An 18,591-nucleotide genomic window follows, 5' to 3' on the forward strand; every position below is an offset into this window, starting at 1 on the left:
TTAGGCACATGGCTCAGGCAGGTGTTCCCAGGGCTGTGGAATGGAGGAAATGTCCCTGCAGGGGGACACCTGTCCCGTCCCCTCCCCACCACCGGGCAGGGCCGTGTCCCGAAAGGGGACGGGGCAGAGCAGAGAGCTCGCTCTGCTGCCAGCTGGTGCCCACCTTGCTCTACGAAGGACAGCTGGCACTCCCTCCTCTCCTGGGGCCGGGTTCTGCCTGAAGTTCCTACAAAGGAAAGGAGGTGAGTGTTTTTCAGAGTTCAGAAGAAATCCTTTGGGTTTTGGCCTGGAATTTCTGTATGAGGAGGTGACAGCCAGCTGGCATCTCTGTTAGCATTGCTCTGCACAGGTAGCTCAAACCATGCATCTGGAGCACGAGAGGAAAGGTACTTCCACTAAGTGGGCTGCCATTGATTTTCATATGGTCATAGGTATTAGGGAGGAAGAAGACCTATTAAATCATCTAGTCAGTATAATCAAGCAGAACTGCTCCCTGCTGGACACTTACTGGTGGTTTGTCAACTCCAGTTCAGGAAACTGAGCTTCAGTGTTCAATATAATGGATCCTGAATTTCCATTTAATATCAGTTTTCTTTGGTTTCTGCTTTTATATTAATGCGCTGGTGGGCTTTATATTGATTGACTTTTCTTAGTGTAATGAGAACAAAATGCCACTTACCTTTTAAGTCATTTAACTCAAACTAGCAAGCTGTCAAGCTGGTTCCTCCCAGGGGAAAATCCTGAGGGCCAGAGCAGAGAGCTACATCCATACCGAAGTGTAGGTAAGAGAGATAGTTCTTCAAACATTTTAATTCAGTTCAAAACAACAGGAGAGAGTTACACAGCTGAATATGCCAACCAAGTCTTCAAAAATCACATGGAATGAAGCAAACAGAGCATTACGAACCTTTTGCAGTCTCTTCAGTGCTGAAGGTGGGTCAGCTGGTCCCTGTCCCACGGAGCAGGGACACACCTGCAGCTGCCTGTGTCTGGAGAAGCTTCCATGCTGTGCCAGTGCTGCTCCAGAGCTGGTTCAGTGCCTCTTCTGGAGCATCTGCTCATCACTCGCAGTAAGTGTCCCTTGGTGCCTTCCCTGCCACTTCCTTGGCTTCCTGGGCCCTGTATGATCACTAGGATAAACACTTTAGAACTGCCTTTCCACAAAACAGAGCCTTTACTGAGATGCCAGCTACACTTTTCCCGGGGCTGTGACGTTCCCAGATAAGATCCCACATAACGTGCTGGGGAATTACGTGTGGCAGGCTCATTCTTCACCCATGAAATTAAATCAGTAGCTGTTTCACAATGTATCAAATAACAGGGAAGATATGCCAGTGGGTGGCAGGGAATGCTGCTGAGTCACTGGATATTAAGCAATGCAGAACAAAGCAGACAAGGATTACAGACTCTTTGGGGATGCCATGTCAAGGAACCATTTGGAAGCAAGCAGCCTGACACATGCAGGCACAGGCATCTGTCACCACAGCCAAGCTCTGGCCCAAGGCAGGGGGGGTGAGACCCTCGGAGCCAATCTGGCTAAATTACCTCACCAGGGTCTTGTTACTCACCTGGGGCAGGCGACAGGAAAAGGCTAGAAAACTTGGTCTTACAGCAGAGCTACAAGTGCAGCTGCTTATTACCTGATTGTTAATTTTTTTTAGCTGGAATTTTTAAAATAACGATATGTCCTTTTTTTTAGCAAAATTAATATATTCTGGTGCCTACCAATGTGGAAGTTTTTATTTGTATTTTCTAAACCTGTTAATGGGTACTTAGTTGCTGTATTTCAGCTCAAGTATTTAAACAAAATCTTTAGCACCTCTTCAGCTGAATTTTTTTATATTCACTTCCAGAAATGCTAACATATTCCAGGATGAACAGTGTGGCCTCAGATGTCCTCATCAGAAGACATTAAAGGCTCAAGGTATGCAGTAATTTGGTTGTACTAAGGGAACTTCCTCTGAAGCTGTTGCACAAATCCATTGGAGACAGAATGAAAAGAAATGAATGAAGAGGATAAGTGTGCTATTGACCAGATTTGGAGTAGGCTTCTCAGAAATATGTTTGCCACTAAGTTGCTGGGCTCAAGCAAGAATATCTAGTTAAAACAAGAGGTATGAAAGAGATGGAAACGCTGGAGCACTGGAGCAGTTCCAGAACAGGCAATGTCTTCACGATTACTTTATTTATCTTGAAAGAGGTGGCTTAGGATATTAATTTGGAACTAGAAGTAAGTGGGGGCTACAGATAGTTTTATGATTTCTGTGAGTGACTACACACTTGCCTCTTTCTTTGAGTGGAACTGTTTAATTTTGCATTCATATGTCAATATACAATCATGCAAAGACTGCAAATTACTGTTTTTACCCCATAAGAATGAAGAAATGAACCTGTGCTTCTTGTAGTTGGCTTTGATCTGGACTGAAACAAAAGCAAGCATTTAAAGGGGCAGGGGCAAAATGCAAAAAGCCAAGAGATTATAGAAAAATATTAGGAAATACACTAGCCCTGTGAGCTGACCTCAGACATGACATCTTTGGGTTTGACTCCCTGCTTTGCATCACATCTCCTGAAGAGCTTCCTGGCCACAAAATTCCTAGATATTCTGCAGTCTTTCTCCCATTCTAGTTGGTCATTAAAAGTTTTAATCCTGGTTTCATCTTGATGCAAGTGAAAATAAGTACTGAGCCCTTTTTTTTTCATTTAAAATAGATGACAATTTTTCCAACCAAGTCTGCTCCTTTGCATTCACTTCTGAACACATCAGGCTCTGGCTGGAGTGCCAGGTTTGGGATCTGGTTTTCCTGACTACGAAGAGTTTGTCATGTCAATGCTTAATCTGTCAGCATCCATGTATGGATTTAATTTTTCTTGAGAAAAATACAGCATGCTATAGACTCAGCAGTTCACTCTCTTCCAGTGCATCAAGACAGACTTGGAACTTGCACAGTGGCTATTTCTTTAAGTACATTTTTTTGTTTGAAGATAAAAACCACACTGAAATTCTTCTGCCATGGCAATGCCTACCTTTGCAACTTAAGACACTGCTGCAAAAATCAGGCAGTGCTGTAAAAATGCAGCAGGGTGCTTAAATGTTACCTCAGAAAGGAAAAAGCAAGTGGGTATGTATGGCTTTTTCTTTTTCTGAGCAACCTGTAGCTCTACTTTTCTTCCCTCCATTGGGGTCCTGCACTGGCATTCTGCTTCTTCAACTGGAATTTGAACCCTGTCTCCTGCTGACTATTACATGATCAATATTCTTCTTCACAGATCACAGCCTAGAAATCCAAACTTTGTTCTGGTTCGGGTTTTTTTTTGTTTTGCTGTGATTTTTCTGCAGGTATAAATCAGTTCAAATCGCTGGAGTGATGGGGTTTAAGCTGGAGAGTGCTATCAAGTAAACAGTGGCAGCACTGCTTAAAATTTGCTTTTCGCATTTTCTTATTCTTGTAATGTCATTGTCCAGGTCACTGGGTCTACAGGAAATTTAAGGCAGCCACTTTAACCTCTGAATCTTCAGTCTTTACTGAAGTCAGAATAATGGCACTACAAAGGTATGTTTAAACATGTACTGTTATATATGTCCTTTGGAAAGTCTTGGGATTGATGAAATATTGCTGAACACTCATTTTTCTCCACAGGCTAATCTGTCCAAAGTCTGAGCAGGTTATTTAAAATTTCAACCACTTCTAACAGAATGGTCATTCCTGCACCACTGATAGGAACATCTGGATTTTATTCCGGAAGCATTTTACAGTTCCGGCTGCTAAAACACTTTTTCTCGCCGGAAACTAGTCTGTGAAGGTTTAATTTTGTTCACCTGCAAAATTCCATTTGCATGACCTTTCCATTGAAATGCACATGCAGCAGCCCTCAAACTGAGAGGAGCTGACAGGAAAATAAATCACAGAGAGAAGTGAGTACATCACTGCCACACTGGCGGACACTTTGAGACCTGCTGAGAACTATTCTCTTTCAAAGCAAAAAATAGAAAACGCAGACAAAATCAAAGCCAAATGGGAAGAGTTATACCCTCAGAATAAATTAGGAGCATATAAATACATGTTCTGAAGGAGTCCCCCACTCTTTTCCAGAAGAAACTCACACAGTAAGTATGTCATGCTTGTACTTGCAGTGATTTAAGACAGATGGTAAATTCAATGCATTAGCCCCACGAAGAGATTAAACTGGTGCCAAACAGGAAATATAAAGCACGTCTCGCATTTCACATGGGCAGGAGGATATTTATATGTGTATGTACTTGTAGATTTAAAAATGTATCTATTATGCATGATATATACACTGTTTGCTATATATTGTATAATTTTGTACTGTCTATAACATTAATTATATAATACAATATTGTATAGTGGACCTATAGAGTTTGAATGAAGTTGCAGAACTCTTTTGTCTCCTTTGTGGACACAGTTTTTTCTGCAGTGTCAAAAACCTTGCTGAAGTCCAGGTAGTCACCATTTCTCTCTGAGAGTCTGTATATGTACGTTTATTTAACATTATTTATCTATTTAACATATGTGTATATCTCATCTCCAGGGTGCACAGACGGATCTGCCCTCGCAGCGTGGCGTTATGCACTCAGTCACGCTGAGGGGAACAAAACGGAAAGGACATTTTCCAGAAACTGAAACTGCCATCAGGATTTGGGCATCGCGCACTCCTCAGGAATCATGTCCAGGTACGCTGGCGGGCAGCCGGGCAGCTGCCGGCCCCGGCAGGGACCCGCTGCCCGCCCGGCACCGGCGGCCCGCCCGCCCCTCACGGCCTCGGCCCCTCGGCCGCCCTCGCCGCCCCGCCCTTCCGGCGGCGCCGCGTCACTTCCGCCGGGCCGGGGAGGACGAGATGGCGGCGCTGGGCGAGCCGGTGCGGCTGGAGAGAGGTGAGCGCGGCCGCGGCCCGCACGGGCGCTCCTCCGCTCTCTGCTCGGGCGGGCGGCGGCGGTGGAACCCCTGGGCGGCCCGGCCCGGGGCCGCGGGGCGGCGGCAGCAGTGGCCGTGCCGTGCCGCGCTCCCGGCCTGCCGCAGGAACCGAGCCGCTGCTCTCCGCCGGGCGCAGCCGCGGCTGATTCGAACGGCTGATCGGATTTGAACAGGGTGCCGTCGGTTCTGGCTCTTGGAAGCGTTTCGGTGGGGCCGACCTCTTGGGCTTTGCTTTGTGCAGCCACCGGAGGCTTCTCTCCGTTTCGGTTTGCGGCTGAGTTTCCATGGGGGCACTCGCCTGGGGCCTTCTGTAGCTGTGTCTGCTCTGCCTTCGCTGCTGGTAACGCTTCAGCCTGCTCTTACTCAGCTTGCTGTCTCTTGGTTTCTGCTTCTCTCTTGGGAAAGCTTCATCTTGAACACAGCAGAATTCTTAGAGTTCCGAGTTCAGTTCGTTAGCTGTGTGTTAGGAATAAGAGTTTACTTCTTTCACAGAAGACGGCTGACACATGCAGGGGTCCCGCTACACTTGTTCATTATTGTCTTCTGTTACTCTCTGATTCATGTTTTCTAGTATGTATTCTTAATTTATTGTTAATACATGCAGTGTGTGACTGAAATTAAGAGCAAAACAGAAAGTATAGAACCTAGTTGGGTATTTTTGTGTAGTGCGTTTGTGAGATTTATCCCCAGTTGTTAAGAAACAATTATAAATTTCCTTCAATGTGATGATCTGGTGCTGTGTAAGGCCCACAATGCTTTTATTACAATATAGGTTATTGGTTTGTTGGTATGGATTTAGGACAGTAGGGACTGGAAAATGAATTTTACATGGGAAATTATTATTGATAATTAGAAATTATATTTTTGAAAAGGAAAACAGGAGAAGTAGAGGTGACTGATTGCTCTGACTTTTCCCCCTACCATTCCCACTAGCACCACCACTTTTGCTCTTGGTGCTAGATGTATTTTTGTGGGTGTATAACACACTGTCCATACCCACTTTATTTTTCTGGTACCTCCTGAAGAGCTCCGTTTTTCGGTTTTTTTTTTTGCTAGCCCTGCTTCCCATTCCACCCGGGAACCCCTTGTAGTGTGTGAGTTGGCCTGTAAACAGTGAGTTATGTAAGGCCTCTGCTTCAGGCAGCTCATCCACTCTCTGCTCCAAAGCTTGTTAATTAGGGCAGCTGCTTCAGCAGTGGATTAGTTGTGCTTGGGAGGTCTGCAGATTTAAGGCTCAGGTCCCATCCTTCACCTCATTACCCTGCCGCTGTGCTCTGTCCCTGAAAATAAACAAATCTGCAGAGTTCCTTCGGGATCAGTGAAACAAAGGAGCTCTTTGGTCTTTTTTAGGGAAAGGAGAAAAAGAGAGCCCCTTATAATGGACCCACAAAAGCAGGAGCCTTATCTACAGAAATAGGTAGCTGTTAATTGTGTGGGGATCACTGCACTTAACCTGATGATGAGTCATAATTAGCTTGAAAGTCGCTAATGGCGTTGGCATATAGCATAAGAAAAGAGAGAATCCTGTAGAAAGGAGCTGATTTTAAGTCGTTACTCTTACCAACTGGGCAACTAGAAATTCTTGTGTCTTTTCTCCTCCGAGCTGGGTTGCAAACACCATCGCCCAAAGTCAACCAGAGGGCAGGAATGAAACCACAGTTAACGTTTCAGTTCTTGTTACAGTTTAGTCTTGGTGTGCTAACTCTACACACAGCTCAGCGTCTAGAATGCTTGCACATAAGCAGTGTGGGTTGGTTAATCAGGAGTATCCCTGAGGATGCTGTGTTTTGGTCACGCATGCCATCCTGCTGGCTTTTGCCCCCCTAAATTCACTTAGTTTAAATGTTTCTTTTTTTCAGGATTTCAGTCTAGTATTCCAAAATATGATTCGTGAAGAGCAGGCAGTTTGGTATAAAAAGGAAGAAAAGGTGAAAAGAAAAGCAAGTTTTCCATTATGTATGGGTTCTTTTTTACAGTTAGTTTTATGGTTTGGATTTTTTTTAATTGTCCATCTCTGGAGTTAGATCTACATTGATCCTTGTTGAAATCCATTGTTGGATCACTTGTGTACTATTCATTTTGGTCTCTGGTGCTGAACAGTTGGCTAAGCTATGGTGTTCATATTGTGAGGAAGGCAGCTTTCAGCTGATCATATTGCAGCTAGTCATTCAGGAGGAAGCAAATGACCTCAACACAGTAGTCTACAAGCTTTTCTTGAAAATGAGAGAAGGTGTGTTTTGCCCCTTATTCCCAGCAAATTTCTTTTTCCTAAGGCAGTATTGCTGGGAGATGGAATACTCAGCTTTTGACATGTGGTGCCCAGTGCAGTTCAGTAGAAGAAAGTTGCGCTTCCGCTCTGGTGTAATGGGATCCTCTCAATAACACACAGCAAAACAGCTGCTGGGAACTGTGTCCTGCTGATGGGATGTGTTGTCTCCATCTACCTGAGTAAGAACTCTGGTGTGGTAGAGTATTGAGTACTGAGGCTCTAACTTCCGTGCTGTGTCTGATTGCTCTGAGTTTTTACTTTATAGCAGTAGTTTGGTCCTTCAAACTGAAAACACCTTTTTATTCAAGTGTGTCCTCTGCATTAGTTTCATCTAAAATGAATCCAGTTCAGTGTATCCTAATCACTTTTTGAGAAGCTGATTGTGTGTTCTTAGTCTGTAGTTAATGAAAGACACGGCTGGTTCCCAAACAAACCAATTTTACCCTAGGGTAAAAAGTGCTGTGCCATTAATTGTTTTGTCCGTTAAGAGATGCAGGCAGGAAGCATGTCTGATTTAATGACAAAACATGAAGGTGAAAAAAAGAGGAATTATCCCTCGGAATTCTGGTGTCTTCATTCCTACAGCTACTCCTTGTACCAGTACATTGTTGTCACCATTTAAAGTTTCTTGCAGAATCCTAATCAAACTGATAGCAGGTTTGTACACCTTACATCTTAACGTGGTTCATACACCATAGGCTCAAGAATGGCTACTTGGAGCTGTAGTCTTTATGTGCGTGTAACAATCATTTGTCTGAAAACATCTGCAAGTATTGAAATGGTAGTGGTGTTGTAGTTGATAGATTTGCCAGACATTTGTCATTAATACGTGGTGTGTTGTCAGGTTGGAAGTGCTGCCACTGCCATTTGATCATAGCTCTTCTTGATGAATGAAGTGCTACGTTAATCAGTAGTGCTGTTGCTGAACACAGGGATTACTAAGAACGTTGGTGATTTTGCATCATCTAGAATGGCTTTAATTTCACCAGCTGTGTTGGATTTTGAATGAAATACAAAATATATCTTGGGAAATAAGCTTTAAATGTGGGAGGTTTTTTCATTTTGCAGTTATACAAATAGTAGCTGTGAAAAATGTGTTCTCTGTAGAACATGGGATTATTAGTAGATAATTTAGGTTTTGGTACTGTGTTGCTCTAGGTAGCTGATGCTTGTAAATCTTGGAAATGCTTGCCAGAAAGCTCCAAGTTCTCATGGCACATGGAAACATTAACTACCATCAGAAATAATTTGAGTCTTGGGGCTGTGGTACTTGAGTGTTTTCCCATGAAGGATTTGTTTCCAGTGCGTGGATGACCAGTCTGTGCGGTTCAGGTATGCCTTGTTCAGTCAACTGCATGACCTGGTCTCGATCTAGAGGTTTGTAGGGTGTGTCTGATAATTCCTGTGAGGGGACACAACACTGCTGTGGGCTGCGTCCTGCCAGTGCACTTCACCCTGACTTCAGAACATGCACCCTGCTGCCTTCTCATCCTGTTGTGGAACTGCTCTCTTTTTACACTTGTGTTCTAGAGGTTCGTGCCTTTTGCATGTCCTCTGTGCTGCCGTGATACCATTGAGCAGATGTGCATGCTCATGAAAAATGAGTACCTAGAGGTTAATTACAGAAAAAAGGAAGTAATGTCTTTGGGACTAGCAGTGTTCCAGACTTCATCCTGTTCTAAAATGATCTGTGCATAATTTTATATAGTAGCTTAATCACTGCTTTTTTGTCTTCCTGATAATGAAAGTAATCCTTTCTATCTGCTTTTCTAAGAGGCTGTTCTAGTTCTGTTCAAGGACTTCTGTGTTTCAGAATAATCACTAATGTAACAGTTTGGAAGTGCAAGTGAGGGATGTGAATGTATTCTGCTCTTCTGGTGCTGCCAAGAGAATGTCACATTGCATTCAGTGCCTCTCTTGAGTCATTCTGGTCTGGAGTCAAATCCTTCATGGAGTTTGTTACACAGAGCAGCATTTATGAGGAAATGGACAATGTGAACTCTTAGGAACAAATTTCAAGGAACTGAAAGAGGTTTGAGGTTCAGGATTCTAGACTATGGAGATGTCTCTCAGCTGAGAATATCAAAAGGAATTCTGCTGGTTTTATAAGCATTTGAGGAGGGAAAATAAATAGGCCAGATCATTTTCAGCCCTCTTCTATGGGCAGTATTGAGAATACCTTACTGAACTAATTTTTGAATATAAAATGCATGTTAGACAGCATATTTGATAATATTATAGCTGGTGTTAACAAAATGCCATCCGTAGAGTATCATGAAGTGTACACTACCAATACTTTCATACTCATAGCAATATTTCAGTCCTTTGAAGGAAAATTGGATAGTCTTTGCAATGTGCAATATCTGTGATAGCTGCAGATATGTTACAGGGTTGTTGTTGTGGCTGATTTATAACAAGCTGGAAGTGGTATTTTATTGTAGCATTTTGTAAATACATAGTTTTATGGGTAGCAAAACCTAAGTGTCACACACAAACTGCTCCATTAACTTAATTTAAAAAAAAAAAAAAAAAAAACAACAAAACAAAGATACCTTGAGGCTGACCAGGCATTCCTCATTACTAGTGCTTTATTTTTCTCATAGACATCTGCAGAGCAATTGAATTGCTGGAAAAATTACAGAGAAGTGGGGAAGTGCCACCACAAAAGCTACAGGCATTGCAAAGGGTTCTGCAGAGTGAATTCTGTAATGCTGTAAGAGAGGTAAGTGAACTTGATGCAAGCAGTTACCTTCAGTTAAAGACCAGTATGATTTACTTTTTCCTTTTTGTACTCAGTGCATTAAGCTGATTTTGAACTTCATAAAGCAGCATTTAATTTACAGAGCTTAACAAAACAAACCTTATTTTTAGGTAATTTCAAAATAAAATAATTTGGGACACCTTAGGTGTATAAAATAATGGCTTGGTGGCAAGTCACTTCTTAAAGGTTATTTTGAGAGTCTGTCCTTACTGGCAGCTAACAGGATGTCATCCAGTTGGTATGTAAGAATAGACCAAGTACCAATTGCCCATGTAAGACAGAGTACCAAATGGTTTTTTTTGAGCCACATCCACACCATGTTTAGGTGGAGTCTTGTGCCACATCATCTTCATCCCAGGTATTGTTTTGGAGACTTCTAGGTGATTGGATGTGCCTTGCTATTGCTGTTGCTTATGTTAATACTGATGATAACAGCTGGGTAGATTTTTAAAAAACCTGTTTGTAGACACGTGTCCTCTTGATGTTTTCATGCCCTTGAGGATGCTGTACTTGTTGCTTAGCAAGTACACATGGTTGGCAGGGAGATGAGATGTGGGTTAGCCTGCAGTGCAAGCCCCTCCTTAGCATTAGTATTCTTACGGTCTCTGTGTTTTCAATCCTTTTGAAAGGATGAAGATAGTTGCTGAAGTTCAAGTAAAATTTGGGAGCTTTTGGGGAGGGATGGGTGGTCAGCAAAGCCTTGAAGAGCTGCCCTGAAGTGCTTCTGTGTGCATCCGTGTTGAGCAGTTCCAGCTGGAGTGAGGCATGGCAGCCCAGCCATCAGCATTCCCAAAGTCCTGGTGAGGTCTGAGCACTGTGCAAGGAGGGGAGCCTTAGGCTGAGACTGAGCAGCAAAAATACTGGGAGGGTTGTTCCTTCCTAGAGTGTTAGATGGCCTGTTGGTGTTGTGAGTCAGGGAGTAACATTAGAGGTGTGTGCTTTTAATGTAGGCAGTTTTGAGTTGCACCTGATATTTTGTTATGTTACCTAAGCAGGGAAATATCGGTTTTACTCATATTGAAACTGTTTTGTCTCTAAAGGTGTATGAACATGTGTATGAAACTGTGGATATCAGCAGTAGCCCCGAAGTCAGAGCTAACGCAACAGCAAAGGTAAAAGCCAAACCACAACTTGCAAAAAATACACTAGTTCATTACTTCAGAAGCAGAAGATTATATAAAGTTCAGAAGGCTGTTATCTAGATGTCTGATAAAATGGATAAGCTTAACAGGATATTAAAACGTATAACAAGACTCATGGCTTTTAAATTTCTTTCACTTCAGTTTTATTCTTAGAGTTATGAATTTTTCATGCTGGTGTTGGTATGTAGGGAATTAATTCTCATTTGTCTTAGCCTGTAAGTGCTTTGAGATGAAATACATTTTCAGCCTGCTCACTGTGTCTAGCTAACGGGACTGTATTTAATTTCCTATAAATGAGAAAATCTTGTTTCTCACAGGCCACGGTAGCTGCGTTTGCTGCTAGTGAAGGTCATTCTCATCCCAGAGTGGTTGAACTACCCAAAACAGAAGAAGGTCTTGGCTTCAACATTATGGGAGGCAAAGAACAAAATTCTCCAATTTATATCTCTCGAATTATCCCTGGAGGTATAGCTGACAGACATGGAGGCCTGAAACGTGGAGACCAGCTGCTTTCCGTAAACGGAGTGGTACGAGCTGCTTTTCTCTTCTTATGTAGCAGTGGCTGCTTGTTTCCACTTGAGGGGGCACAGAGAACACAGGGCACAAGCTCCTTGTGTCTTCTGATCTTGGCAAAACACTTTGTTTTTGTCCTCCCAAATTCTGGCTTAGGTTTCTGTAGAGTTGTGTGCATTGTGAGTTTTAGGATTGTTTTGGTTATCTGTCTCAAAAAGGAAATGTGCTACCTATATCAGTATTTCAGATTCTGAGGGGTTATATAAATGTAGTCAGAGAATTTTGTAAAAGACAAACTGCCTTCCTTTTTCATTGAAGTTTCATGATGCAGATTTTTACCAACAGAGTTTTTTTGCACCTTCTAAGGTAGGTAGGAAATTATGCTGTGTTACTTTTGGCTGACCAGATTCTCATTTTTCCCATAGTAAAAATGCTACTGCATGATGAAAGCTGTAATGAGATGGAACTACAAGGTGGTGTTACCTTGTATGGTATTTTTTCCTTCCACTTAACTATACTGAGCTTCAGAAGCAAGCTTTTTACTGTATTTTAAGAATTATGTGTCTGAAGTGCTGATGTGAATTTTTTTTAGTAAGTATCCTCTTCTGAAGAATTAACAATACAAAAAGTAAAACAAAGGGAGGCTGGAAAGGAAAGGTTATGGGCAGGGTTTGGCTTGAGACAGCTTTGAGTCAAATGCATGTAAATATCTCCCAAACACTGGCTTCTATTTACAGAGAGGCTCTATGCAGGCTTAAAATTAATATGCTTATTACATCTGTAAACCAAATTTTATTTTAAGACTGAGGGTCAAATTAGATTCTGGGGGGTTTTGACTCTTGAAAGGAATAGTGACTGGGTACAGATCCAGGGTGTCTGTACTCGAGGACTCCTGGCTGGCACAAATCTCGGACTATTACCTGGGAGTCCAGCTGTCCTTTACAAGAGGCATAAGGGAAATCAGCTGTAGTGATGCAACTGTGCCTGCCTTTGCCTTCTGCTATTGGGGAGCATTGAGGAACTGGTGCCAAACTGTCCTCAGATGGGTCCTTCCTCACCCACAGACTCTTACAGACAGCAAAACCACCACTCCACCCAAAACTGACCCTGATCATCAGGCAGCTGGTACAGCTAACAGTGGCTCTGTGTGCACGCACATGTATAAATATATATAGCCCTTGTGAGAATACAGTGAGTGCAGAAATTGCTGTTAAGAATGCTAATGTAGTCAGAAAAATCCTTGTCATCTGATATTTACAGATGGAATCCTGTCACCATAATATGTGACAGGCATTTTCTTGTGATTGTAATTTATACTCCAAAAACAATAAAAGAAAATGCCACTGCCAAGACTGCAGGGAATATGACTGAGAAACAAGTTTATTTTTTTCAGGTGGGAGATCTTAAGCATACTCCAGAATTTAGGTGTTTTCATAGAATTAAACAGAGCTTTACAAAGCTTTTATTACCTTTTATTAAACAGAACAGCCTACACATCCACTTGAATAACAAAAATAAAGACATTCAAATGTATGTGGTTGTCTAAGTCTGATAGAAGAGAAATAACTTGGGGTTTTTTTAACTGTTGTTTTTCTTTCTGTAAGTAACTTTATAGTAACGGGGAAACCCTCCAATCAACAGGTACATCACCTGCCTTCTAGCTTCTAATAGCACCAGTGGGAGGTAGGCTTGGAGTGGTCCTGTCATTGTGTTTCCTAAGTTTGGGAGAAAGAAGTGTTGCTGATAAAATTATGCTGTGCAGGAATGTATTGGATGCCATTTTTGAGAACCGTTGCTTAAAAATTGTAATGAGATGAATCTAATGTAATTGTAAGAAATTCTGAGAGTTGGTGTAGGAAAGCATTTTTATTGTGGTCTTCCTGAGCTGGGTTACGCTATTGATAATGAGTTTAGAGGAAATGAACTGGAATGGTGTGGGTTTACTGAGAGACACGTGGGGCAGCACTTAGGTAAGCAGCACGCTGCATGTTAGCTGCTCCATTGCAAGCAGCCAGCATGCACTGCTCTGCCTTGGTGTGAGGCAAGGTAACAGCAAGAAGGCAGTTATCCTGCACTTGGCTGTGCCAATTTATTAAGCAAATTGAGGGTGACTGCTAAATTTAAAATGCATGCAAAAGAAGAAAAATAATAGTAAATTTTAAGTAAGTATTCTCCTGAAGCTTTTGATTTTTGAGTGTAATTTCATAATTGACTAAGGTTATCATTGCAGAATTTAGTTGTTTAGCATAAATCTAAAGATTTTTGCATTATTCTTTTGCTAATACTAATTAGCATTTTTATCATCACCTCACTTGGTTTTAAACATAAGTCCTGAAATTGCGTTACATTGTTCTTATGCAGTCTTGAAAATAGGGTCTATATATAAATATAGAAATATAATTGCTTATACTTATATAGAATTGTACAAAGAATGTAAAAATGAATTTTGAGTTTGGCTTCACTAACACTGACTGGTTTGTACTTCACAGAGTGTGGAAGGAGAGCACCATGAGAAAGCAGTGGAACTGCTGAAGGCAGCTCAAGGGAAGGTTAAATTAGTTGTGCGATACACACCAAAAGTCCTGGAAGAAATGGAGTCCAGGTTTGAAAAGATGAGATCAGCAAAACGAAGGCAGCAAAATTAACACTGTGTGCAATAACTTAAAGAGAAAATATATATTCCTTTTGCATTTTGTAGTTTCTTTGTGACTCAGTTGATCCAATGCCTGTCATGAGACATTGTCCTTTTAGTAGAGTTGTGGAACAGTTGAGGTTGGAGGGACTAGATCTAGTCCATGCCCCATTGCCCAGCTGAGAGGAGGGCCAGCTGGAGCAGGTTGCTCAGGAGTGAGACAAGCTGGGTTTTTAAACATCTCTAAAGGATGGTGTCTCCAGAAGATGTCTGGGCAGTATGTTCCAGTGTTTTGCTCTCCCTTACACTACAAAGATCCATTCCTGTGTTTAAGTAGAGCTTTGTTATTTCCACTTGTGCTCTCTTCCTCTTGTCCATCACTAGATTTACTGGGAAGAGTTAAGCTCTTCTTCACTCCTCCCTCTCAGGCATTGACACAGGCTGGTGAGGTGACCTGACCTTTCTCTTCTCCAGGTGAGAGAGACAATCCCAGCTCTCCTAAATTCTCCTTGTCTGTAAGATACTCCAGTCACTTAACCACCTCTGTGGCCCTTAACTGGATTCACTCTTGTGTGCCCATTTCTGTGTTGGACTGGGGAGCCCAGAACCGGACCCAGCACTCGAGTTGTGTCTCAGGAGAACTGAGCAGAGTGAAGAGTCCCCTCCCTCAGCTTGCTGGCAGTGCCCCTTCAGTGCACTCCAGGGGACTCTTGGTTTCTTTGCTGCAGGGGCCCCTGGTGGCTCATGGCTTGCTGCTGTTCTCTGCAAAGCTGCTCTGCAGCTGCTCAGTCCCCACTCTGTGCTGGTGGACAGGGCTGTTCCCCCGTGCAGGACTTTGCACTTTTCTTTGTCGACCTTTGTAACTCTTGTTTGCCCGTTTCTCCAGCCTGCTGAGTCCCTTTGAATGGTTTGCTGAGCGTGATGTGTGCCAGCCCCTGGGTTGATACTAAAAACGTGCAGGAGTGTGGCCCCAGCAGGGCCCTGGCTGCACTGGTGGTGACTGGCACCCAGCAGGATGCTTGGCCACTGATCACAGCAATGCCCAGCAGCTCAGCCAGCTCCAGAATGTCTGCAGTCTTCTTGTGCTCCACAGTTCAGGAGGAATGTGTGGGTTTAGAGTGGCCTAAAATGCCCTGGGAAAGCATATATGGTGATGTTTCTCTTGGCTTTTTTTGTAAGTCTTGTGTCAGACTTTTAAGCAACAAGGTGAATTTACAGATTTTTCAAAGGCATTTAATAAGACATAGTTGTACAATCAGCATCCTTTTTTTCCTGCTTTCTTTTGACATTACTTAGTTTAGAATCTGCTGGGGGTTTTGCTAACTGATTTTTTTAAAGAAAGAAGATTCTTATGTAGCAGTATTTTGGCACTTTTCTTAAGAATATGTTGTATGTCAACTACAAAATGTAATCACAATCTACTGTGTAGCTGATAACAATACCAGATTTTGTAATGTTTTTGGTAAGTACATTGTTTTTACACTTCTGCTAAATTATAATTCACTACTCTGGAAATTGTATTACCTCTCCTGTAAATAATTTACAGTTGGTGTTCTTATATAATGATGTTGTAATAGCCAACATTTACAAATTTGCAACAATCATTCCTGTAATTTACATTATTTTGTACTAATTTTAAAGCAGTTATGGGGAAAAACATGATTGCTGTTTGCAGTTCTGGATTGACTCTCTAGATGTATTTTTATATTGAGAAACAGAAGATATTTAAATGCAGTGCAAAAAGAATTCCAGATGTTCCCCTGACTTTCTGCTGTGTAAAAGAATTAGTTATCTCTAATTGTCATGCCATTCTTGTCTTTCTAGTATCTTTTATTGTAGTCTTATTTCCATGTTGAATGTATTGGTTCTGGAATTGTTAGTACCTAAATTACTGATTGTTATTGAGTCTTGTATGCCAGGTTACTGTGACATGTGAACTTGTCTGGGGTTTTCACTGCTTCTGACTGGGGGGTTCTTGTTTGTACTGCAGAAGTACAACTTCACAACTGCTAAAAAAGGACATCTCCGTCTGTGGACAAGTACTGTCTTAGCTCATGGATTCTTGATGGTAGCATGGGTTTTGTGTACCATTTGGAAAATTTCTGGACAGAGATCCACTTTTTGGAATCTACCAGGTTTGATGCTGTACTTGTGTAGTTTAGGTTCTGGGTTTGGGTTTTAAGCTACACCTTTAGAAGAATTAACTTCATTGTCTACTGGGTATCAGTTCACTTGTATGGCAGCTATGAGTACATCCTAATTGACTGTTAGTAATTTGATTTTTAGAGGCTTAAACTGACAAGTGCAGTTCCTGCTATGTGGTTAATCCCTAGTCTTAATTCACATGAAGCAATATGTGAAAGAAAGAAAGGAAAAGGTTAGTAATCTAAAAATGACAGCTTGAAGCTTGTGCTTTGTCAGTTGATCTATTTGGGAAAAAAAAAAAAAAGGGGTTGCTATAGGCAAGTGAGAAATGTGATTGCTTTCTGCATGTTTGTAAGCATGGTAAGCCTGCAAAGAGACGTTTGGGAGATACTGGTAATTTGAAAATGCAGTATAAATATTTATCAGTTAGATGACATTGAGCACTGAATTGCATGGTTGGTTTCATGTCATAGGCCTATTTCAGAAGGCTCATGTTGCTGATACCACCATGTTGTTGAATTGTATATTTTTATGGAACAACTAATGTTTAAAGTATTGAGACCAAAATCACTAGTTAGACCAATTGTGGATGTGTTTTAATTTAATTGTTAATTAGTAGAGATATGTTTTAGAGCCATATATAAATATATATATTACAGAAAGATATGGATACAAGATAGGAATGTTCATTTTACAAACTGTATCCCTTGTATTACTGAACAAGGTGTGTTTTGTTACTCTAATGAAATATTTACTTCACTGCAGCTAGAGCTGCTAAATGCAGTAGCATTTTCATTCTGAATTGTAGCATTTGCTTCTGGTTTGGCGACTACTACGAAATGTGGATTCACATGAAGCAATATGTGAAAGAAAGAAAGGAAAAGGTTAGTAATCTAAAAATGACAGCTTGAAGCTTGTGCTTTGTCAGTTGATCTATTTGGGAAAAAAAAAAAAAAGGGGTTGCTATAGGCAAGTGAGAAATGTGATTGCTTGCTGCATGTTTGTAAGCATGGTAAGCCTGCAAAGAGACGTTTGGGAGATACTGGTAATTTGAAAATGCAGTATAAATATTTATCAGTTAGATGACATTGAGCACTGAATTGCATGGTTGGTTTCATGTCATAGGCCTATTTCAGAAGGCTCATGTTGCTGATACCACCATGTTGTTGAATTGTATATTTTTATGGAACAACTAATGTTTAAAGTATTGAGACCAAAATCACTAGTTAGACCAATTGTGGATGTGTTTTAATTTAATTGTTAATTAGTAGAGATATGTTTTAGAGCCATATATAAATATATATATTACAGAAAGATATGGATACAAGATAGGAATGTTCATTTTACAAACTGTATCCCTTGTATTACTGAACAAGGTGTGTTTTGTTACTCTAATGAAATATTTACTTCACTGCAGCTAGAGCTGCTAAATGCAGTAGCATTTTCATTCTGAATTGTAGCATTTGCTTCTGGTTTGGCGACTACTACAAAATGTGGAGAGGTGTACCTGGGCACATAAATAGCACGTGTAGAGTTTGATAAAATGTTTTTAAATTGCAGTAACAAAAAAATCAATAACAGCCAACTAATTAATAATCATCTTTGACGCTAGAAGAACCTTTTATTAATAAGGGAAGGATCAATTAAAATACTCCAAGAAACTGCATCTCTGTTACTACTGAGCAGTGCCTGTACTGTGTTCATCTGCAGTCCCTACACACTCCTTGTACATGGATATGCCAACATATTAAGAAGAGCTGTCATTTCTGCAAGTGACTTCTGCATCTGTTGCTGCTGTGAAGGATCTTTGGGTCTCATCAGCAGAAAAATAAAAATTCAGTCTGACACCATTGTGTTTGTGTGTTTTTCTTCTGCCTTTCCATTTTGAGTCCAGGTTCCAGACTGCTTTAATTGGCTGTTTATAGTCTCTAGGGCATAACATAAACACCTGGGTGTGTGTGGGCATCCAAAGAGAAAAACTTTAAATCGCTGCTTAGTTTGTCTCCAGATGGCTTTTGAATCGTCCCTTTTCTACCCAGTGTTTGGTGATCTGCTGGGGAAAAAGAGTGCTATAAAACATCTGTAATAGTTAGAACCTTTTGCATTTTTGAGAAGTCAGCTGCATAAACTCTAAGATGCACATTATTCTGAGTCAGCTATTACCTTTTAGATGTTTGAATCAAGTATCTCAT

At 41.3% G+C, this 18,591-nt stretch overlaps 1 protein-coding gene across 3 annotated transcripts; it reads left to right on the plus strand.

Moving 5' to 3' along the window:
• Positions 1-4,831: 4,831 nt before the first annotated feature.
• On the plus strand, positions 4,832-17,340 carry LIN7C (lin-7 homolog C, crumbs cell polarity complex component). 3 transcript variants are annotated; one of them, XR_005956609.1, is made up of 6 exons: positions 4,832-4,897; positions 9,810-9,928; positions 11,008-11,079; positions 11,427-11,636; positions 14,112-16,631; positions 17,284-17,340. XR_005956609.1 is itself a non-coding variant. In XM_041484940.1 (5 exons), exons 1-5 carry the CDS (start codon positions 4,861-4,863, stop codon positions 14,265-14,267), a joined length of 594 nt encoding a protein of 197 aa, XP_041340874.1. In that variant the 5' UTR covers positions 4,832-4,860; the 3' UTR covers positions 14,268-16,688. The 3 variants fall into 3 exon arrangements, 2 of the variants coding, with proteins under 2 accessions (XP_041340874.1, XP_041340886.1); XM_041484940.1 differs by lacking the exon at positions 17,284-17,340 and having other exon boundaries at positions 14,112-16,688; XM_041484952.1 differs by lacking the exons at positions 4,832-4,897; positions 17,284-17,340 and adding an exon at positions 8,402-8,538 and having other exon boundaries at positions 14,112-16,688.
• Positions 17,341-18,591: the final 1,251 nt, after the last annotated feature.

This window comes from Pyrgilauda ruficollis, unplaced genomic scaffold (assembly GCF_017590135.1).
Source record: "Pyrgilauda ruficollis isolate IOZ18807 unplaced genomic scaffold, ASM1759013v1 scaffold118, whole genome shotgun sequence".
Lineage (NCBI taxonomy): Eukaryota > Metazoa > Chordata > Aves > Passeriformes > Passeridae > Pyrgilauda > Pyrgilauda ruficollis.